At 41.2% G+C, this 24453-nt stretch overlaps 2 protein-coding genes across 8 annotated transcripts in view; both read left to right on the top strand.

Moving 5' to 3' along the window:
• Positions 1-3599, top strand: part of LOC129812495 (A-kinase anchor protein 6-like) — a 242923-nt gene extending 239324 nt beyond the window's left edge. The window contains exon 14 of the mRNA XM_055864113.1: positions 2317-3599. Coding sequence (XP_055720088.1) covers positions 2317-2364 — 48 coding nt within the window. The 3' untranslated portion in view covers positions 2365-3599. The remainder of the gene's footprint in view (positions 1-2316) is intronic.
• Positions 3600-16493: 12894 nt separating this feature from the next.
• LOC129812782 (neuronal PAS domain-containing protein 3-like) overlaps positions 16494-24453 on the top strand; it is a 366359-nt gene continuing 358399 nt past the window's right edge. For 3 of the 7 annotated variants that reach the window (XM_055864651.1, XM_055864649.1, XM_055864645.1), the window contains exon 1: positions 16494-17931. In XM_055864651.1, coding sequence (XP_055720626.1) covers positions 17780-17931 — 152 coding nt within the window. In that variant the 5' untranslated portion in view covers positions 16494-17779. Of the gene's footprint in view, positions 17932-19623; positions 20845-24453 lie in introns of those variants that run through there. The other 4 variants (XM_055864647.1, XM_055864650.1, XM_055864644.1 and 1 more) reach the window with 4 other exon arrangements.

Raw genomic sequence — 24453 nt, 5'->3', positions numbered from 1 at the left:
CTCAGTCTAGTAGTTAGACAATGTTAAGATTCAAGTGCTTCAGTCTAGTAGTTTTACAATGTTATGATTCAAGTGCCTCAGTCTAGTAGTTAAACCATGTTCTGATACAAATTACAGGAACTCTACTATCCACAAAGTTTTCCTTTACCAGCAAATTGGTTTGAAAACTATGTATTATCTTATAAGGGATATGTATCGTCTGGGGTTAGCCGTTGCATTATACCCTTTCCTTACTCTCTTTCATGCCTTCATCAGAAACTGCTGGAGGAATGAGTGCCTTGGGTTGAGTAGTCAAACAATGTTATGATTCAAGTGCCTCAGTCATCCTTAAGAATACATCAATGACTTCACAGTTTCATTCCAATCCCTGCTGAGAGTCCTTGAACAAAATCACATGTACTCACTGCTGTCAGCACAAAAATAATTCTTATACAGTAAGCATTTAGCCTTACTACAATTATTGTAGTACAGTATGAATTTAGCCTTACTAAAATACTTGTAATACTTTCAGGCATTTAGCCTTACTACAATTATTTTTATACAGTATGAATTTAGCCTTACTATAGTACTTGTAATAGAGTACTAATTTAGCCTTACTAAAATATGTGTAATACTTGTAGGCATTTAGACGTATCACAATTATTGTAGTACAGTATGCATTTAACCTTACTAAAATACGTGTAGTACAGTATAAATTTAGCCTTACTAAAATACTTGATATACAGTTTGATTTTAGCCTTACTAAAATACTTGTAATACTTTTAGGCATTTAGCCTTACCACAATTATTTTTATACAGTATGAATTTAGCCTTGCTAAAATACTTGTAGTGCAGTATGAATTTAGCCTTACTAAAATACTTGTAATACAGTATGCATTTAGCCTTACTAAAATACTTGTAATACAGTATGAATTTAGCCTTGCTAAAATACTTGTAAACAGAATGAATTTAGCATTACAAAAATACTTGTAATACTTGTAGGCATTTAGCCTTACTACAATTATTTTATACAGTATGAATTTAGCCTTACTATAGTACTTGTAATACAGTACTAATTTAGCCTTACTAAAATATGTGTAATACTTGTAGGCATTTAGACTTACTACAATTATTGTAGTACAGTATGAATTTAACCTTACTAAAATACTTGTAATACAGTATGAATTTAGCCTTACTAAAATACGTGTAATACAGTATGCATTTAGCCTTGCTAAAATACTTGTAAACAGTATGAATTTAGCATTACAAAAATACTTGTAATACTTGTAGGCATTTAGCCTTACTACAATTATTTTAATACAGAATTAATTTAGCCTTACTAAAATACTTGTAATACTTGTAGGAATTTAGCCTTAGTCAACTACAACTCACTCACCGCAAAGGCAAAATGACCTTTTCTCAATAATATATAATTGTGTGCTACAAAAGGCCACTCACCTCAGAGGTGTATTTCTCCACTCTTCTGTATCAGCTACAATAGTATGAACCAACTGTTTCTGCAGGGAGAGTTGCATGCCATTAAAATACTGTAAGCTGTTTGTAAGAGTACTAGGCTGTGTATTTAGTTATTAGTTATGTGGGGATGTCATCCCCCAGGGGCACCCCTGGGGCTAAACACTCTGCTGTCTCCCCTCTGTGAGTCCCCCCTGTCCCCCCTCTCCCCCACTGTCTCCATACTGTCCAATGCCAGCCCTCAAGGCAGGACACATGAGCCCCAGCCGAGCACCAGTAGTCACACAACCAGGCGCTGCAGGTGAGCCAGTCATGTGCCCTGTCCCCATGCCAGCCTCAGCGCGCACAACTAGCTACACCCAGTAGTCATGTACAGCTGTATCTGACCCCCGTACTGCCATCTCGTCTGGCCCACCTGTTCAGCCCCGCTACACGCCATACCACTATAATAGGGGAACAGGTGCCATTAGTCCTATGGTGAATACAGACCATGAAGCACTGCTGAATGAATCAGTCAGTCTGTACCATGGTCTGTGGTTTAGAGACTAATGTAAATAGTGTTGTTGACTGTACTACAGAGGTATTGCGTCACAGCGTGGTTTGTTGAACATTGTACATTGAGGACAAATGTTTCAAATATTCACACTTCATATATGTTTTGGTGAATATACAGTACGATGTAGTTTTGTAATATATCAGTATATACAGTACGATGTAGTATTGTAATATATCACTGGCAGTGTTTGTGTGAGCTGGTCACTACTAAATTAGAAAAAAAGTGAAAATAGCTACAGAACAGATATTGTGTAATGGTAACTTGACTGACATTTGTACTGTATGTATCTTTGTCTTCTTGTCTTACAGAGATTGTCTGGGAGTGTAGCCTCATCCACCTCCAAGGCTCAGCTGTGAGAGAGGATGGTCCATGTCTGTGTGCAGTGTCCATCCTGTTGGCCTGTGGCCTGGGCTCTCTCCCCTGTTCCCCTGGTCAATGGCTCTCTCCAGCCTGCTACTCAAGCTTCCTCTTCTTCCTTCTGGCTACTGTAATGCTGACCCCTGACCTTTGACCTCTCAGTGACCCGCACCATCCTCTGCTCCTCCAATCCATCCCAGACTGGAACTGAGATACCTCACTGCTCTGCCACCAACCATACAAACCTTCACCAAACCCTCACCAAACACAGACACATACTTCTTCCGTCAGTTTGTATGGCATTTCTCACTATCTCACCAGTACTGTAGAACCAGCTGCAGATGTTATAAGCCCAGGACACAAGTTTTCCTTGTTTGCTGCATCAGTAGAAGGTAAGGACAAATGTGAAGAGGACACATGGAGTGGGAGAGTACTTTGAGAGCTGCTGTTTGGTGATTAGTTCCATCCTGTCTGGACAGAACAGCACTGCTGAGAGTTCCAGAGCGTTCGGAGAGGTCCAGCTCCATGGCAACTTGTGTTAAGAAAGAGAAAGCCAGAGGGAAAGAGAGGGATTGTTTTGGCACTCAACTGATGGAGGAAATGGAAGTTGGACCTATGTCATAAAGAAAGCCAAATGCAAGTAGATCTATCTATGCAACACGTCCCAGGTTGGAAACAGCTGAACAGTGTTGTGTAGTAAGAGATTGATGATGACTGTTGACTTAAATTCAGCATCTATCTACTATTTCATTTTTCATTTTTTATTCCTAAGACATAAAGGCAGGGTACGACTAAGAGGGAAGGTTTTACACTTTAAAAATGTGTGCCTTGCTGTTGTGATTTCTAATACCTTTTGTTTAAAACACTGCTTCCCCAGTTAGGTGCTCAAAAGATGTAGAGAAAGGGAAACAACAGCAAGGTTGAAACAGACATCCGTATATATGTATATGTTCTCCAACCTTGACGTATCATGATGGTGTACATGCTTTGTGTTTAGTGTAAAAGTGTTCTGTGATGTGGAATACTATCAGCGTTAAACTGCATGGTTAACAATACATATACAGACATGTTGAGAAATGAACTTCATTTATTGGAAACCATTTGATTACATGCATTTTCTGTATGCAAATCACCTGAAACAATGTACAAAGATCCTTCATTGTTGATCATTTCCTTTCTCAACACTATAAATCAAAAATGCTCAAGTGCGACATTAAATGGGAGATGTGTCTGAGACGTCATGATTGGGGATCCGAGGAGCCAGCACTAGGAAAAACAGCTGATTGACAAGACTGATTGAGGTTATATGAAAACATATGTTAAGGGATGTCATTGAATGTTTCTACAAAATGCTACATAAAGTGTGTGTCAGCGTCCAAATGGCAACCTATTCCCTAATGAGTGCACTATATAGGAATAGGGTACCATTTGGAACACATACTCAACAGTATAGTCATTACTATAGTCATTACATTGAGTCTACGTTGAGTGTTGCCAGTCACACAGACACAGCCATTAGCATGAATAATGGGTTTTTCACAGGAGGTGCTGATGATTCTTACAATGATGGGATAAGAGAAATTATCCTCTGAGCCCATCAGCAAATCAGCTCTGGAGGTACACACACACACACACACATACATATGGATGCATGTACACACAGTCACACACACTTTTGCACACGCATGCTCACACACACACACACTGCTCAACAGCCAATCAACTTTTCCCTGATTGCCTGGACTAGACTAGCCTTGATGACCCTTTAACTGTAATCGTCCATTTGGTCTTATGGAAGATGCATGTTTGTTGATGGTAAGTGTGTTCTTACAGCAGAGCAAATCTGACAGAAAAAAGAAAATGGTATCCACTGTTTATAAAATGACTGTGAATATTACATAAAACATCAAGTTGTGTAACAACAGCTTCCTCAGCCATCAGCAGCAATCAGCAACCATGTTACAGGCTGTATGTCGATCTAGCATGTTATAGCACACTACTAGCTAAGTTCCCAAAGGATTGTTGATTCTTATTGTTGATGAAAGCTTCAGACTTGACTGATGGGATTATTAAATTAGAATGGAAATGCATTCCTACACTGTCCTCAAAGAAACATGACATGTTGAAGAAAAATATATTTATTATTTTGCCTTTTTGCAATTAACAAGCTCTTTTTGCAAGAAATGGAAATTACTTTAAAGGGAGTATAGGTCATGTGTATCGAACCATGGTGGCTTTGCAATTACCACCAGTCAAAATGGTGATTTGGTGTCCTTGCTTAAGCATGGATGGGAAAATTAAGATGGCTGGCCACTCTTTGTTGAAAAGATCACAAATGATTATGCCACATCAGAAAGACAAGTGAAATCATTTTTCTGTGTAGAGAGGGAGAGATGAAAGATTCCTGTTATTTAAATGTCACAGGGAAGGTTTTAAGGTGTGGTTATACAGTTCTGAAAGTTTTCTCTAACAAACGAAGGATGACTCAAGGCAAAAAGGGTTTACATTGCAGTAAGATGTATAACATTATAGTATTTTAGTAGCATTTACTACGTTTCCATCGTCATTGATGGCCTTGTGCTTTTGAGAGCATTCACGGTCCTCTATTACATTTACAGAGATGGATAGAATCATTTCCTCATCATCAAAATGCCAATGTTGTAACGCTCGCCTTTCTCCTCATCTGAAGAGGAGCAAGGATCGGCCCAATATGCAGCGTAGTGTCACGATCGTATGGCGGATTGACGGACCAAAATGCAGCAGTTGGAAAATAAGCCATCTTCTTTATTAACACCACGAAGATGAACACGACACAAAACTCTATACAAACTAACAAAACAACAAAACGACCGTGAAGCTACAAACGTTGTGCACATACATACAGGCTACAAACGTTTTACATAGACAATTACCCACAACCAATGAGAGCCTATGGCTACCCTAAATAAGGCTCCCAATCAGAGACAACCGAAATCAGCTGTCTCTAATTGGGAACTCATTCAGGTAACCATAGACTCTCCTAGATAACTAACCAACATAGACAACGCTAGACATCTACACTCAACACAAAACCATATACTACACCCCATAACCCCTTTACCATATAAACACCCAACACCAACAAAACATAAACATTCCCCATGTCACACCCTGACCTAACTAAAATAATAAAGAAAACAAAGAATACTAAGGCCAGGGCGTGACATAACCCCCCCCTTGAGGCGCGAACTCCGGGCGCACCATACACAGTCTAGGGGAGGGTCTGGGTGGGCTTCCCTCCACGGTGGCGGCTCCGGCTCTGGTCGCGGTCCCCACGTCACCACAGTACCTAACCACCTCCTAGGCTTCCTCCAAACGACCCCCCTCCACATTAACCCCATTGTATTAAGGGGCAGTTCCGGACTAAGGGACAGCTCCGGACTAAGGTCCAGTACCAGGGTAAGGGGCAGTACCAGGATCAGGGGCAGTACCAGGGTAAGGGGCAGTACCAGGGTAAGGGGCAGCACCAGGGTAAGGGGCAGCACCAGGGTAAGGGGCAGCACCAGGGTAAGGGGCAGCACCAGGGTAAGGGGCAGCTCCGGACTGATGAATGGCAGCTCCGGACTGATGAATGGCAGCTCCGGACTGAGGGACTGCAGCTCCGGACTGAGGGACTGCAGCTCCGGACTGAGGGACGGCCCATGGCTGGCTGACAGATCTGGCTGCTCATGGCTGGCTAACGGATCTGGCTGCTCATGGCTGGCTGACGGATCTGGCTGCTCATGGCTGGCTGACGGATCTGGCTGCTCATGGCTGGCTGACGGATCTGGCTGCTCATGGCTGGCTGACGGATCTGGCTGCTCATGGCTAGCTGACGGATCTGGCTGCTCATGGCTAGCTGACGGATCTGGCTGCTCATGGCTAGCTGACGGATCTGGCTGCTCATGGCTAGCTGACGGATCTGGCTGCTCATGGCTAGCTGACGGATCTGGCTGCTCATGGCTAGCTGACGGATCTGGCTGCTCATGGCTAGCTGACGGATCTGGCTGTTCATAGCTAGCTGACGGATCTGGCTGCTCATGGCTGGCTGACGGATCTGGCTGCTTATGGCTGGCTGACTGATCTGGCTGCTCCTGTCTGGTTGGCGGCTCTGGCAGATCCTGTCTGGTTGGCGGCTCCGGCAGATCCTGTCTGGTTGGCGGCTCTGGCAGATCCTCTCTGACGGACGGCTCTAGCGGCTCCTGTCTGGCTGGCGGCTCTAGCGGCTCCTGTCTGGCGGACGGCTCAGTGGGCTCATGGCAGACGGGCGGCTTTGCAGGCTCATGGCAGACGGGCGGCTTTGCAGGCTCATTGCAGACGGATGGCTCAGATGGCGCTGGGGAGACGGATGGCTCAGATGGCGCTGGGGAGACGGATGGCTCAGATGGCGCTTGGCAGACGGGCAGTTCAGTCATTGCTGTGCAGACGGCAGACTCCTGCCGGCTGAGGCGCACTGTAGGCCTGGTGCGTGGTGCCGGGACTGGTGGCACCGGGCTGGGGACACGCATCTCAGGGCTAGTGCGGGGAGCAGCAACAGGACGCACAGGACTCTGGGGACACACAGGAGGCTTGGTGCGTGGTTTAGACACTGGTGGTAAAGGGCTGGAGACACGCACCATATAGCTAGTGCGTGGAGGAGGCACTGGTGGTACTGGGTTGGGGCGGGGAGGTGGCGCCGGAAATACCGGACCGTGCAGGCGTACTGGCTCCCTTGAACGCCGAGCCTGCCCAACCTTACCTGGTTCTATGCTCCCCGTCGCCTGACCAGTGCGGGGAGGTGGAATAACCCGCACCGGCCTATGTAGGCGAACCGGGGACACCATGCGTAAGGCTGGTGCCATGTACGCCGGCCCGAGGAGACGCACTGGTGACCAGATGCGTTGGGCCGGCTTCATGACATACGGCTCAACGCTCAGTCTAGCCCGGCCGATACGTGGAGCTGAAATGTACCGAACCGGGCTATGCACGCGTACAGGAGACACCGTGCGCTCTACTGCGTAACACGGTGTCTGCCCGTACTCTCGCTCTCCACGGTAAGTACAGGGAGTAGGCGCAGGTTTCCTACCTGACTTCGCCACACTCCCTTTAAGGCCCCCCCCAAGAAATTTTTGGGTTGTACTCACGGGTTTCCAGCCTTGTCTCCGTGCTGCCTCCTCATATCGCCTCCTCTCGGCTTTAGCTGCCTCCAGCTCTTCACGAGGAAGGCGATATTCTCCCGGTTGAACCCACGGCCCCTTACCATCCAGTATCTCCTCCCATGTCCATGAATCCTGTGTAGGTAGGTCCTGTTGCCGCTTTCCATGCCGCTTGGTCCTATGGTGGGTAATTCTGTCACGATCGTGTGGCGGATTGACGGACCAAAATGCAGCAGTTGGAAAATAAGCAATCTTCTTTATTAACACCACGAAGATGAACACGACACAAAACTCTATACAAACTAACAAAACAACAAAACGACCGTGAAGCTACAAACGTTGTGCACATACATACAGGCTACAAACGTTTTACATAGACAATTACCCACAACCAATGAGAGCCTATGGCTACCCTAAATAAGGCTCCCAATCAGAGACAACCGAAATCAGCTGTCTCTAATTGGGAACTCATTCAGGTAACCATAGACTCTCCTAGATAACTAACCAACATAGACAACGCTAGACATCTACACTCAACACAAAACCATATACTACACCCCATAACCCCTTTACCATATAAACACCCAACACCAACAAAACATAAACATTCCCCATGTCACACCCTGACCTAACTAAAATAATAAAGAAAACAAAGAATACTAAGGCCAGGGCGTGACACGTAGTTTAAAGACATAATCACATTTATTTAAACGAAGACGAAAAACACTTGAACAAATTACAAAATAACAAACGACGTGAACAGACCTGAACTTGAGAACAAAACACATGAACGCACGAACAGGACGGAACGCACGAACGAACGAAACGAACCGGTCCCATGTGGTACAAACACTGACACAGGAACAATCACCCACAAACAAACAGTGAGAACAGCCTACCTTAATATGGTTCTCAATCAGAGGAAACGTAAAACACCTGCCCCTAATTGAGAACCATATCACGCTAATACATTGAACCCAACATAGAAACACATAACATAGAATGCCCACCCCAACTCACGCCCTGACCATACTAAACAAAGACAAAAAAAAGGAAATAAGGTCAGGAACGTCACAAATGTACTTTAATCGGGACTAGGAAAAGAAAATTGTGGTAAGAAATTAAAACTGATTAATTTAAGTTTACTGTACTGTATGTGCTACATTATAGGCGTATGTATAGCGAGGCTATTAGAGACCCCCCCCCCCACCACGTTGTTCACTATGACATTCAATGTGATCGATGACATTGGCAACCACACAAAAGAACACAATATGCCATGTCAAAGTCATATACAGGTACTTAACAAAAAGTTGTACAATTAGAAAAGAGCCGTGAAAAGAAAGTAGTCAAAACAAAGACAACGATGTGTCAGTTGATCATTGTGGTAGGCAGTGGCAGACTGCATATGTGTGACTGTCACTGAAAGGGCCCGGGCGATGACGGAGGTGCTGGCCCCATCAGTGGGGAGGTTTAGGTGATTGGATTTCAGTCATCAAATCGTGTTAAGAAACAATTTGATATGGAATCGCATCTGAAATGGCGGTGCGGGAGCTTTAAATCGAGGAACATTTAAAGCAACGATGTCATCTTCACTTGGACATATTGAAAGTCTTTACCTGAATGTCCCATCTGTAATTCCTCACAACAGTTAATTCATCATTTCTCCTGAGCCCCAAATCATCTTTAAAAGACAGGGAAGCAACATTTCATATTACATTAGAATGGTTGAGTAAAAAGTGAGTGTTTTCCTTGCTCTATGCCTCCCCGGCTCTGACCTGTCCATCAGATTGGACAATTAATGGTAGAGTACGATCATAGGAACTCGGTCACCATACATCCTACATTTTCATGGAAGAATTCCCCTTACTGACATGTACAGTAAACATACAGTTTCTTAGACAGAAATCAACACTAGTACTGGACCAAAAAGCACTTTCAAATCAAATCAAATCAAATGTATTTATATAGCCCTTCTTACTTCAGCTGATATCTCAAAGTGCTGTACAGAAACCCAGCCTAAAACCCCAAACAGCAAGCAATGCAGGTGTAGAAGCACGGTGGCTAGGAAAAACTCCCTAGAAAGGCCAAAACCTAGGAAGAAACCTAGAGAGGAACCAGGCTATGAGGGGTGGCCAGTCTTCTTCTGGCTGTGCTGGGTGGAGATTATAACAGAACATGGCCAAGATGTTCAAATGTTCATAAATGACCAGCATGGTCAAATAATAATAATCACAGTAGTTGTCGAGGGTGCAACAAGTCAGCACCTCAGGAGTAAATGTCAGTTGGCTTTTCAGGGCCAAACAGGCAGGCAGGCAGGATATAACCCCACCCACTTTGCCAAAGCACAGCACCCACACCACTAGAGGGATATCTTCAACCACCAACTTACCATCCTGAGACAAGGCCGAGTATAGCCCACAAAGATCACCGCCACGGCACAACCCAGGGGGGGGCGCCAACCCAGACAGGAAGACTACGTCAGTGACTCAACCCACTCAAGTGACGCACCCCTCCTAGGGACGGCATGGAAGAGCACCAGTAAGCCAGTGACTCAGCCCCTGTAATAGGGTTAGAGGCAGAGAATCCCAGTGGAGAGAGGGGAAACGGCCAGGCAGAGACAGCAAGGGCGGTTCGTTGCTCCAGAGCCTTTCTGTTCACCTTCACACTCCTGGGCCAGACTACACTCAATCATATGACCCACTGAAGAGATGAGTCTTCAGTAAAGACTTAAAGGTTGAGACCGAGTCTGCGTCTCTCACATGGGTAGGCAGACCATTCCATAAAAAATGGAGATCTATAGGAGAAAGCCCTGCCTCCAGCTGTTTGCTTAGAAATTCTAGGGACAATTAGGAGGCCTGCGTCTTGTGACCGTAGCATACGTGTAGGTATGTACGGCAGGACCAAAGCGGAAAGATAGGTAGGAGCAAGCCCATGTAATGATTTGTAGGTTAGTAGTAAAACCTTGAAATCAGCCCTTGCCTTAACAGGAAGCCAGTGTAGGGAGGCTAGCACTGGAGTAATATGATTTTTTAAAAATGTGGTTCTAGTCAGGATTCTAGCAGCCGTATTTAGCACTAACTGAAGTTTATTTAGTGCTTTATCCGGGTAGCCAGAAAGTAGAGCATTGCAGTAGTCTAACCTAGAAGTAGCAAAAGCATGGATACATTTTTCTGCATCATTTTTTGACAGAAAGTTTCTGATTTTTGCAATGTTACGTAGATGGAGGATCTTCTTTGAGAACACTTTTTAGTCCTGGACTATGCTTAATCTGTGTCTGGGGAAACTGACCCTACGTGAGTTTGAAAAAACGGTGGTTTAGTGCATAGTGAAAACCTGTGAGAAGTTGACTATTTGTGCTATTAACACCATATATGCTACTATTGTACTTTGAATCCATTTTTAAGTTGGATTTCCCTTTAACACGTCTCGGACCAAAACCCAAACAGAGCTTTATCCTCTCTAAGACTTTACAAAATAAGTCACATCACAGACAAAATAGAGAAATGTATGAATCACTGCATAAAAGACATGTATATAACTGCATTGTCATGTTTTTTTCCTTCTTTTCTTTTGCTTTTCTCTCACATTTCACGTGTTTTATTTCTTAATTTATATTACTACCTCTATTGTGAATTGTTGGGAATGAGCTTGCAAGTTAAGCATTCACTGCACTGTTTTACACCTGCTGTATTCTGTGCATGTGACAATACAACTTGAAACTTATAATACTCTGATCCTTGGTACTCACAAAAGAAAGATGAAGAAGCGTCTTCAATTATCAATTTCTGATGCAAGGCTGAATGATGATCTCTGGAATCACACTGTTAGCCTTCCATATGATAACACACTCATTCTCAAGCCTTCCATAGGATAACACACTCATTCTCAAGCCTTCCATATGATAACACACTCATTCTCAAGCCTTCCATATGATAAAACATTCATTCTCAAGCCTTCCATAGGATAACACACTCATTCTCAAGCCTTCCATAGGATAACACACTCATTCTCAAGCCTTCCATAGGATAACACACTCATTCTCAAGCCTTCCATATGATAAAACATTCATTCTCAAGCCTTCCATATGATAACACACTCATTCTCAAGCCTTCCATATGATAAAACATTCATTCTCAAGCCTTCCATATGATAACACACTCATTCTCAAACCTTCCATATGATAACACACTCATTCTCAAGCCTTCCATATGATAACACACTCATTCTCAAGCCTTCCATATGATAACACATTCATTCTCAAGCCTTCCATAGGATAACACACTCATTCTCAAGCCTTCCATATGATAACACACTCATTCTCAAGCCTTCCATATGATAACACACTCATTCTCAATCCTTTCATAGGATAACACACTCATTCTCAAGCCTTCCATATGATAACACACTCATTCTCAAGCCTTCCATATGATAACACACTCATTCTCAAGCCTTCCATAGGATAACACACTCATTCTCAAGCCTTCCATATGATAACACACTCATTCTCAAGCCTTCCATATGATAACACACTCATTCTCAAGCCTTCCATATGATAACACACTCACTCTCAAGCCTTCCATATGATAAAACACTCTTTCTCAAGCCTTCCATATGATAACACACTCACTCTCAAGCCTTTCATATGATAACACACTCATTCTGGAGCAGACATTCTAAAACAGTGTTATCAGATAGACAGTTCACTCTCTCGTTCTGGAGGAGACATTCTTCAACAGTGTTATCAGATAGACAGTTCACTCTCTCGTTCTGGAGGAAACATTCTTCAACAGTGTTATCAGATAGACAGTTCACTCTCTCGTTCTGGAAGAGACATTCAAAAACAGTGTTATCAGATAGACAGTTCACTCTCTTGTTCTGGAGGAGACATTCTAAAACAGTGTTATCAGAGAGACAGTTCACTCTCTCGTTCTGGAAGAGACATTCAAAAACAGTTTATCAGATAGACAGTTCACTCTCTTGTTCTGGAGGAGACATTCTTCAACAGTGTTATAAGATAGACAGTTTACTCTCTTGTTCTGGAGGAGACATTCTTCAACAGTGTTATCAGATAGACAGTTCACTCTCTTGTTCTGGAGGAGACATTCTAACACAGTGTTATCAGATAGACAGTTCACTCTCTTGTTCTAGAGGAGACATTCTTCAACAGTGTTATCAGATAGACAGTTTACACTCTCATTCTGGAGGAGACATTCTTCAACAGTGTTATCAGATAGACAGTTCACTCTCTTGTTCTGGAGGAGACATTCTAAAACAGTGTTATTATCAGATAGACAGTTCACTATCTCATTCTGGCGGAGACATTCTTCAACAGTGTTATCAGATAGACAGTTCACTCTCTTGTCCTGGAGGAGACATTCTAAAACAGTGTTATCAGATAGACAGTTCACTCTCTCATTCTGGAGGAGACATTCTTCAACAGTGTTATCAGATAGACAGTTCACTCTCTCATTCTGGAGGAGACATTCTTCAACAGTGTTATCAGATAGACAGTTCACTCTCTCATTCTGGAGGAGACATTCTTCAACAGTGTTATCAGATAGACAGTTCACTCTCTCATTCTGGAGGAGACATTCTTCAACAGTGTTATCAGATAGACAATTCACTCTCTCATTCTGGAGGAGACATTCTTCAACAGTGTTATCAGATAGACAGTTCACTCTCTCATTCTGGAGGAGACATTCTTCAACAGTGTTATCAGATAGACAATTCACTCTCTCATTCTGGAGGAGACATTCTTCAACAGTGTTATCAGATAGACAGTTCACTCTCTCATTCTGGAGGAGACATTCTTCAACAGTGTTATCAGATAGACAATTCACTCTCTCATTCTGGAGGAGACATTCTTCAACAGTGTTATCAGATAGACAGTTCACTCTCATTCTGGAGGAGACATTCTAAAACACTGTCAAGTTCCGATAATGTAATGACTCAGAACTACTGTAGAATGCCATGGTCAGATGTCCCCCCCCATTCCCCATTCCTTAGAGGAATGATTATACTTTCTGAAATCAATTGCAGGATTACCCTAAATGAATACTATTCAATTAACCTGTCTAGGATGAGGGTGCCGCTAGCGGCACACCCCCCCCACATTCCACTGAAAAGGCAGAGCGCGAAATTCAAAAAAAATATATTTTTTAAAATATTTTACTTTCACACATTAAAGTCCAATACAGCTAATGAAAGACACAGATCTTGTGAATCCAGCCAACATGTCCGATTTTTAAAATGTTTTACAGGGAAGACACAATATGTAAAGATGTAAATCTATTACCTAAAAACACATTAGCATAATCCACCATCTTTTATTTGTCCACCAACACCAGTAGCTATCACCAATTCGGCTAAACTAAGATATTTATAGCCCCTAACCAAGAAAAAAACTCATCAGATGACAGTCTGATAACATATTTATGGTATGGGATAGGTTTTGTTAGAAAAATGTGCATATTTCAGGTAGCTGGCATAGTTTACAATTGCACCCACCGTCACAAATGGACTAGAATAATTACAATGAGCAACGTGTTTACCTAACTACTAATCATCAAACATTTCGTAAAAATACACAGCATACACTAATCGAAAGACACAGATCCTGTGAATACAGACAATATTTCAGATTTTCTAAGTGTCTTACAGCGAAAACACAATAAATCGTTATATTAGCATAGCACATGTGCAAACATTACCCCAGCATTGATTCTAGCCAAAGAGAGCGATAACGTAAACATCGCCAAAATATATTATTTTTTTCACTAACCTTCTCAGAATTCTTCAGATGACACCCCTGTAACATCACATTACAACATACATATACAGTTTGTTCGAAAATGTGCATATTTAGCCACCAAAATCATGGTTAGACAATGAGAAATGTAGCCCAGCTGGTGAGAAAATGTCCGTGCGCCATATTAGACAGTGATCTACTCGTATACATAAATACTCATAAACGTGACTAAAAAATATAGGGTGGACAGCGATTGATAGACAATTTAATTCTTAATACAATCGCGGAATTACATTTTTTAAATTATCCTTACTTTTCAATACAGTTTGCGCCAAGCGAAGCTACGTCAAAAAACATGGCGTCCTAAGCCACTAACATTTTTCGACAGAAACACGATTTATCATAATAAAAATTTCCTACTTTGAGCTGTTCTTCCATCAGTATCTTGGGCAAAGGATCCTTTCTTGGGTCTAATCGTCTTTTGGTGGAAAGCTGTCCTCTTGCCATGTGGAAATGCCAACTGCGTTCGGGATGAACTGGAAGCGTGCCCAGAGATTCACAGCGTCTCAGAAATAAATAAAACGCTTTAAATTAACTACCTTATGATGTTTTTAACTCCTATAACGAGTCTTAACATGACCGGAGAAAGATTACTCCCAACACTAATGCTTGGAACAGGTGCGGGTCGGTGTCCTCCACGCGCATGACGCAGCTGCAAAAGAGTGACTAGCTACAGGGTTTTTTAATTTATAGTGCCTGTGATTGCGCAATCGACCCCATTCAAATCGTCATCACGTAAAGGCATCCAGGGGAAGACGTAAGCAGTGTCCGTATACTCATAGGAATAACATTGGCTTTAAAACTGACTCCAGAACAGTGGCCAAAATTTCTGAAATCTGACTCCATGTCAGGGAAATTGCTGTAGAATGGGTTCTGTTCCACTTAGAGACAAAATTTCAACTCCTATAGAAACTATAGACTGTTTTCTATCCAATAATAATAATAATATGCATATTGTACGATCAAGAATTTTGTAGGAAGCCGTTTCAAAAATTACACGATTACCATAAATAGTGACAACAGCGCCCCCAGCTTTTTAAGCACAGTTCAATAGCTCACCCTCATTAGCTACACTGTTTTATTCACTGTAAGGCACCTTGTTACTTCAAGTACTTCAACATACCATTGATTGTGATTATTTTCAGAGAGAGAGAGAGAAGCAGTTGCACCTGCCCCCGATCTGTCTCATGTACTTTAGCAAAGAACTGTAGACACATAAATGCAATACAGAGCCATCCAAATAACTGAGCAGGTAAACAGGAGCAGAGATGGTTCATCTAATTCTATCAGGGGCCTGCAATGTCGGTTTAAAGCCTCCAGTGCAATTCATTTGATTTCATTACAGGGAAAATACAGCAAAAGGTGGCTAGCAGTTTTCTGGACTTCATTCTTGCAGCAGTTTTATTAGACATGGTTAGAGAACCGATCCAATTTTAAGTCTCAGGTGAAGAGCTTTGGTTGTTTTTTATTGGTGTTTAATCATCTGGATTGGTCTATGTTTAGAGGAACATTTCATACGAGTTTGCCATTTTCATAATCTAAAGGTGTAGTTTTAGAGGCAAGATCAAACATGTTTGAGTATAAAAGGACTGAATGCTCCTACTTTAAAGATTAGAATTGTTTTTGCAAAACCTTCATTAACATGGTATAACATGTTCATTAAGTATGCTTAGGTTTCTGCCCTTCTGAGGGGAGAACATTGTTATCTAGATCAAATGTATAATGTGTTATGAAACCTTGAGTTGGTTTCCTCTTGAACCCTTCACTTCAAGCAAACATAAACTGAATCTTACAAATAAATATAAAGTAAATATGTTTTCATAGGCAAATTGTATATTATAAAATTAAGTTATATTCTATTCTACTTGTTCTGTGAGTAATTGGATCCAGTTTGTGTTGGCTGCACTGTATATCAAACACATAACTGTTTCCAGTGTCTTGGTGTAAGAGGGTTTGATAGCAGACCTATGTTAATTTGTACTTTACCCGCGTAATGAAAGGGTATATCAGTTTCAATGGAATCGATTTTAGCTGTCTCCCGGGCTGCAATGGGTTACTGCTCCTGCAGTATCCTTTGCGCGTTCTTGTCATGGTCTTTGATTGGCTGGAAAGGTGCTGCGCGCGCTCCGTGGATCGCTTGCGGGAGGCAGTTAATCAGCAGCTGCTGAGGCCAAGTTCATCCGCTCACACGCGCTAGGAATGGCATTGCTACCAGATCAAACAACAACACAGTCTATGGGAACATTCACAAAGACAGCAACAAGCTCATTTACACATGTTCTGCTGCACATTAGGGCATAGCAAGTTGAGAGAACCTGTTCCGGAGACACCTCACACAAACAACAGCATATAGAGCACCTGTCAAGAGGAGAGGGTTTCAGTCCTTCAAAGAAGGATAAAAAACATCACACTTCAATTGTTGGAGACAAACTGAACGCTTCGGCGTTATTTTGAAGTTTTTCCGGGCGAATTTTTCACACTAGCCTATCATCACATCTCGGCATCCTTACAAATAGCATCGGTCCTGTTTTGGAAGTGACGCTGTGCCAACAGTAGTGGAGTGCATAAAATACTGTAACTTTTTGCAATCCTCTAATCTAGGTTTAACGATTTGGTCAGCGACCTACTGCCAACTTCTGTATTGCCTATAATGTAAGTGCAAATAGTTATCTATTTCAAAACTTGATCTTGCATTGTTTTGTTCGTAATAACACGTGGATTGGAATTTTGGGAAATGATGCTGAGCGCACGGAGGATGCAAACCAGTCGGAGATTGTGGCTTTAAGGCTTTTATTTTTCTAATCGTCTAAGCAAACCTTATGCTATTTGATTATCTTAAAGAGATAACATTTCCGTAAATTCAAAATAATGTTATTGTTGAGCTTTTTATGACAAGAAACCGGTTCCAAAGAAGCGCCTGAAATGTGTTATCCTGTTGAACTTTTTAGGTAAAAGTTCCTGACCGCCTGTCACTTCTTATATTTCAACTTCTAGATCACCAGTCATCAATAATCCTAATTAATGTTCAATTTTTACATAGAGAACATGCTAAAGTAAATTAATATATCTTATTTCTGAATAGTTCAGTAACATAAGGCTCGACTTTACAATCTTTTACGCAAGAATTACGCGTAATGTTGCAATAGCCTATTTGGCACAACCGAATCGAAATGTTATCATTCTAGATAAAGAACAATATTCACTGATCTCCACTGTCTCCAACTACAAACCCGTGCGTAGAGGACGCGTTTCCTGCCCTGCACATCACTGGCATCAATGTCATTGCTAACCTGAAAGCTGTACAGAGAAATCAAGACGTATAATGGCCGATGAGCTGGTAACCATCACTAATGGGATTGTGGTGTGACTTGTTCGGCTGGAGGGACGGCTGCTGCTATTCGTTGAAATATCTCCATAGACTCAGTGCGTGTTCAATCTACCAGAGCGGGGATGATCAGAATCTTCCCGGATTTCAGCGTTCAGGTGGCGGCGGCAGGTGGAGGAGCCGGGGGAATGCCATCAGGTCACGCCATGGGGAGAGTCCCGGGTTCAACTAACGGGAACCCGCAGAACGTCCAGGGGATCACCTCGTATCAACAAAGGTATGTTGACCACTGGGAAAATGTGTTTAGTTTTATTTTATTTCACCTATTCTTTCATTCAGACATGGCCACACAATAATATACTTATAGAGATGATAGAGATATAGATTGATAGAGATAGATTATAGAGATATAAGTCACTAAACACTTTGGGTTGGTTTTGGACATGGGTACCACACAGAGGTGTCATGCTCATAGGGGGCACGTGCCCCCTCAGATTTGTCCTGTAAAAAAAATATTTAAAAAAAATACATTTTTAAATAGGTTCCCAATCTTCCAACCTCATAACTAGCTACCAACAAGACATTTCAGGCTATCAATCAAGTTAGAGTACCTAGCTCGTGTAACTATCTTAGTTGGCATGCCTGCTGGCAAGGTTGGTAGACTTAAGAAAAGCTAGCAATAACTAAATGTGCTGAATAAGACTCCCATGCCTTTCAATATTTTACCCAGATTTTAGCAGAGATGCAGAGAAGCATACTTAGTTTCATGAAAAAATAACCATCTGTCAGGAGGATACAGACAACTCAAGAGGTATACTTAGATATGAAGAAAAAAACATACTTTTTTTTTTACATAGAATTAAGCATAATGATTATGGCTCTAGATTGCAGGAAAAAGCTGTTTCAGGTGTTTGAAAAATGCTAAATTCTCCAATTTATGGACGGGGGGCCTAGCCCCCCTCTGGACCAACCCCCAGCCCTGCTCACGTACTTTATGCCCCTTCAGATTTTTGGGGTGCATAACGACCCTGCTACCACGTTTATAACATATGGCATTATCAAGTTTCACATCATGTGATATATGTGATATGGGCCATATGGGTGACAATAATTGGAGTGGAATTAGTTCAAATGGTGATTACCTGCGGAATGTGGTTAGAAAGTTACTTTACATGCTGTTGCATGTATAATGTGGTGCATAAAACAACACTTGGATACACAGTCAATTTATTCTGAAAGATGACTTAAAGTAGGCTTTCAATGACACCTTTATACCATTCAATAGCTTATTTTACAATACATAATTAGGGTAATCTATAGACCTTCACTGAACATTTTACTTGCTACTTGATCATGCATGGCTATAAAGCCTGTCAAAGATAATTAGGGTAATTATGTTATACACAGAGACTTAATGACTGGCAAAAGTTGCCACATTGACTTTAGAAACCAATGGTATTCGTGTTTAAATGCTTTTGCAACCCATATTTAAAATCACACATATTCTAGAGTGACTCATTATATTTTATAAAACATGTTGGGAAACCTATCTTGTTTCAGGTGAAACATATATAGATTATAGCTTACATCTGCTCTCTGAAAGAGAAATGTTGAACGGAAACTAGTGGCATGACACCTGATAAAATATAAACATAACATTTTTGGGGGGTTAAGTCACTGATGATAATCCATAGGAACTTTTTCTAAGGCAAGTTGTATTTTCTTTGATCATTTTATATAACAACAAAAAATGTTTTATAGGCGTAGTATTTTCAAAACAACTGTATGTGTTCACATTTGGTTACATACAAATTGTATATATATATATATATATATATATATATATATATATATATATATATATATATATATATATATATATATATATATATAGTAGACTAATTACCATTATGACAACTCACTGTATGGTTATATCTGCAAAGCATCTGCAAAGCAGGAAGTTGTGTGTTTATTCTAGGCCTTTTACCCTATATCAGTATCTTAACTACCTGAAGTTTGTATTTAGCATCTGGTCAACACATTTTGACAAGTCAGTGACCTTGATTGTTCATTGATTGAAGACTAGTTTTGATCTGATGTGACACTCGAATAACAATGCATGTATATTCAAATTATTTAACAATTAGGCTAATGTATGGCTAATTCATATGTTATAATACACTAAAATAGCATTTTCTTTTTAGATTAGACTAAAGTGAATCACACCCAGATAACTCTTAAATAATAGGCCTACTTAAAACAGATATACAGTAAATGTATGTGGATATCTTTTCATTTCAATTATGAATGTTGGAAGTTGTTAATAATATAGGCCTATAGTCCTCATACAATAAACACTTTTTTTAATCAACTATGAAATTGATACAAGTGGCATGACTGTCTAATATATATATTTGATAATGACAATTCTAATCAAATTTGTTTTATAAACACCTGAGCATTGGAAACAGTCACATCCAATATCTATCTGCAAGACTTATTATTATCAAAAACACTTCAATTTAGCCTAGTGAGAAAACATCATAGGCTAATGCATAAAATAATAGATGCGTCTTATAGCAGTTAAAAAAAGCACAGCCACGGATATTTGCGTATCGCAACCTGTATAACGGAAAATGACAATTGTCTCCAACTACAACTGAGTGGCGTTGTTGCTCTGGCTGGAGAGAAGATGTTTCCTTTTCCTCATAGAGCGAGCCAGGAAAAGCTGGAAAATGCACAGACAAACAGACTTAGAAAAATCCTTTACGAAGCACCGGAGACAACGCGCTCTTGTGGAAAAATGTAATGAAACGATGTGCATAGAGTAGCCTAGCATTTCCACTGCTACACCCGAGCCCCATGTATCAGGAGAGCAGCGGGATTTGAGAAGCGCATCCCCCGGTTTCCACTCACTTTTCTTGGCATGCCTTTCGAGCTCGGTCTTGGGGTTTTTTGCTCCTTTTTTCACGCTCATGAACGCCAATACACGGAGACGGGGGCACGGTTGGTCCACATCAGCGCTACAGCTTTGTTTAAATATACCTAGACTACATGAAGCATTGCTGTCAGGCATCACGGCTTTATGTCAAAATAAATCTGAAGAAAAAAAAAGTAAGAAATCAAATAATTGTAGGAAGATGGCGCCCACCAAGCCTAGCATTCAGCAAGACCCTACAAGAAGAGAACGGTAACGCTTGGAGTGTTCTATTTATATATGTAAACGTTAACGCTTCTCATTAGATGCTATGCGATTTTGAGTGGAGATGTCAGAAGTTTCTATGTTGCCCTTTCCAGCAGGAGTGCGTCTGAGAATTGGGGACCTTGGCGTTCGGGTAACAGGTATAGCCTTGAGAAGGCGTATGTTATACGGAATAGAGGGCACACACACCGTCAGTGCATATCGTCTGCTAGAGCGCTTCCCTGCATTGCAGGCACTTTCGAATTGTTTCTGCTCTAAGCAAGGTTGTTTAGCGTCGTGAAACATGTGCATTCATCGATGACAATGCCGCTGTTTGTTTCTGTGTAGCATGGAAGTGCTGTTTGCTAGGCCAGGCTGTGCTGTTCTGTGTGCATTGGTGAATCACTGCCTGCTGTTTTGCAGCGGGACACCAGTCAGTCTGAAGCTTGTGAGAGATACATTAGCATACACCAGCAACCAGCTGTTGAGGAACTTTAAATGTAGCGCATGTCGGATCAGACATCACTCAGCATGTTATGGTTGTAGTAGACCTGTTGTAAAGGATAACACTTTGGCTTCAGCAGTCAATTTTATTATATGGTTTAATTTGCATCTGTTGAAAACAAGCAGGTGATTAGATGTAAATGAATAATGGCGTGTTGATACCTGGAGTTGAGAGTGTCTCTTGAAGGCAAGTAGGCAATTGTATTTTCACAAATAATAGAACAATTCTAATTATGGGATAGCTACATCCTTATGTTGTTTTTCTTCCACTACATCAAATAAATTAGAATGAAGCTTTAGGATCTGAGTTTATTACAGATAATGACAACTTCATAACAGACAGTTTTATATCTAGGTGCTTTTGAACATGCTCATGCTTTTATGGAATATAACAAACCAGCTACAATATATCAATGTGTACTGGGATGTAATCTGTTAGGACACATTGTATCTAACATATGCTTGTGTTACATTTGAACATAAGCTTGATCAGGTAATTGTTGTATGTGTATGTCAGAAAAGATAATATAGTGAAAACTTGACTTGGACCATTACTGTCAAAACTCGCTATTGTGCATTATTATTATTCAATACTCATGTTGTTAATAATCCTAATGAAACATTTACTAACTGTCTGCTCTGAGTAAATGAAGGCCTGCGATTTCACTTTTTCACAATTTCATTCAGCAAGTTTGCAATTGCAGCAGTATCCAGCCAGCTGCAGCAGTATCCAGCCAGCTGCAGCAGGGAATGTTTATGCTAAATCAGTCTCTGGTAATCTCTCTAGCAGGAGCATATTTGTGTGCCATTCTGGGTTATATCTGAGAGATAGGAATCTTGAAATATGGAATTAATTTAGAGGGGAAACTTCATAGCCTGTGGATGAGTGCTTTCTTTATCACCGGTCTCCTATTGCCAGTCTGCAGAGGTTAATCAGACTGTGATTTGTCATTCTGCTTCACTTGAGAGTTGAACTAAATAACACTTGAGTCTGAGAATTCTGATTGAAGGACTATGTGAATATATTTAATTTAATGCCCCTCTTAATAGCATCCTGATGTTTGCCAGAGTGGGAGGTAAGCTGTTTATAGTTGCTGCTGTCCTCAAGGTGGTGGAATCTGACTAATGCCAGCCTGACTGACTTGGGCAAACAACTCACTGTCTGGATTAAGGAGAGGGAGAGAGAGTGAGAGAGACCCAGAAAACCTGAGCCTACGCCTTCACTATGGTGAATCACAAAAACAATACAGAAATACACTACATAAAAAGAAGGAACAGCACGTCAGAAATCAGCTCAATGTAATTGAAGAATCTATGGAATCTAGCCACCTCTGGGACAATTGGAAATCTCTAAACAAACAACAACACGAAGAGTTATCTGTTCAAAACGGAGATGTATGGATAAACCACTTCTCTGATCTTTTTGGCTCTATAACAAAGAACAAACTGCAAAACATATACATGATCAAATACAAATCTATACATGATCAAATACAAATCTATTAAACTATTAACTAACTATTAAAGACTACCAGAAACCACTGGATTCTCCAATTACATTGAATGAACAAAATACAAACCCTCCAACCCAAAAAGACCTGTGGGGTTGATGGTATCCTAAATGAAATGATAAAATATACAGACCACAAATTCCAATTGGCTATACTTAAACTCTTTAACATCATCCTCAGCTCTGGCATATTTCCCAATATTTGAAACAAGGGCCGATCACCCCAATCCACAGAAGTGGAGACAAATTTGACCCCAATAACTACCGTGGGATATGCGTCAACAGCAACCTTGGGAAAATCCTCTGCATTATCATTAACAGCAGACTCATACATTTCCTCAGCGAAAACAATGTACTGAGCAAATGTCAAATGGTCGTTTTACCAAATGACCATACGACAGACCACGTATTCACCCTGCACACCCTAATTAACCAACAAACAAACCAAAACAAAGGCAAAGTCTTCTCATGCTTTGTTGATTTCAAAAAAGCTTTCGACTCAATTTGGCATGAGGGTTTGCTATACAAATTGATGGAAAGTGGTGTTGGGGGAAAAATATACAACATTATAAAATCCATGTACACAAACAACAAGTGTGCGGTTAAAATTGGCAAAAAACGCATTTCTTTCCACAGGGCCAGGGGGTGAGACAGGGATGTAGCTTAAGCCCCACCCTCTTCAACATATATATCAATGAATTGGCGAGGTCACTAGAACAGTCTGAAGCACCCGGCCTCACTAGAATCTGAAGTCAAATGACTACTGTTTGCTGATGATCTGATGCTTCTGTCACCAACCAAGGAGGGCCTACAGCGGCACCTAGATCTTTTGCACAGATTCTGTCAGACCTGGTCCTCGACAGTACATCTCAGTAAGACAGCAATAATGGTGTTCCAAAAAAGGTCCAGTTGCCAGGACCACGAATACAAAATCCATCTAGACACCGTTGCCCTAGAGCACACAAAAAACGATACATACCTCGGCCTAAACATCAACGCCACAGGTAACTTCCACAAAGCTGTGAACGATCTGAGAGACAAGGCAAGAAGGGCCTTCTATGCCATCAAAAGGAACATAAAATTTGACATACCAATTAGGATCTAGCTAAAAATATTTAAATCAGTTATAGAACCTATTGCTCTTTATGCTTGTGAGGTCTGGGGTTCGCTCACCAACCAAGAATTCACAAAATGGGACAAACACCAAATTGAGACTCTTCATTCAAAATTCTGCAAAAATATCCTCTATGTACAACATAGAACACCAAATAATGCATGCAGATCAGAATTAGGCCAATACCCGCTAATTATCTAAATCCAGAAAAGAGCTGTTAAATTCTACAACCACCTAAAAGGAAGCGATTCCCAAACCTTCCATAACAAAGCCATCACCTACAGAGAAATTAACCTGGAGAAGTCCCCTAAGCAAGCTGGTTCTGGTGCTCTTAGACCCAACCAAATCATGAAAACAAAAAACATAATTACTTGACTTATTGGAAAGTGCAATTTGGCCCCAAACAGAGAGTACACAGTGGCAGAATACCTGACCACTGTGACTGACCCAAAATTAAGGAAATATTTGACTATGTACAGACTCAGTGAGC

The sequence above is a fragment of the Salvelinus fontinalis genome, chromosome 16 (assembly GCF_029448725.1).
Source record: "Salvelinus fontinalis isolate EN_2023a chromosome 16, ASM2944872v1, whole genome shotgun sequence".
NCBI lineage: Eukaryota > Metazoa > Chordata > Actinopteri > Salmoniformes > Salmonidae > Salvelinus > Salvelinus fontinalis.
Note: the sequence above shows the minus strand (reverse complement) of the source record. Positions and strands in the feature narration are given on the sequence as shown.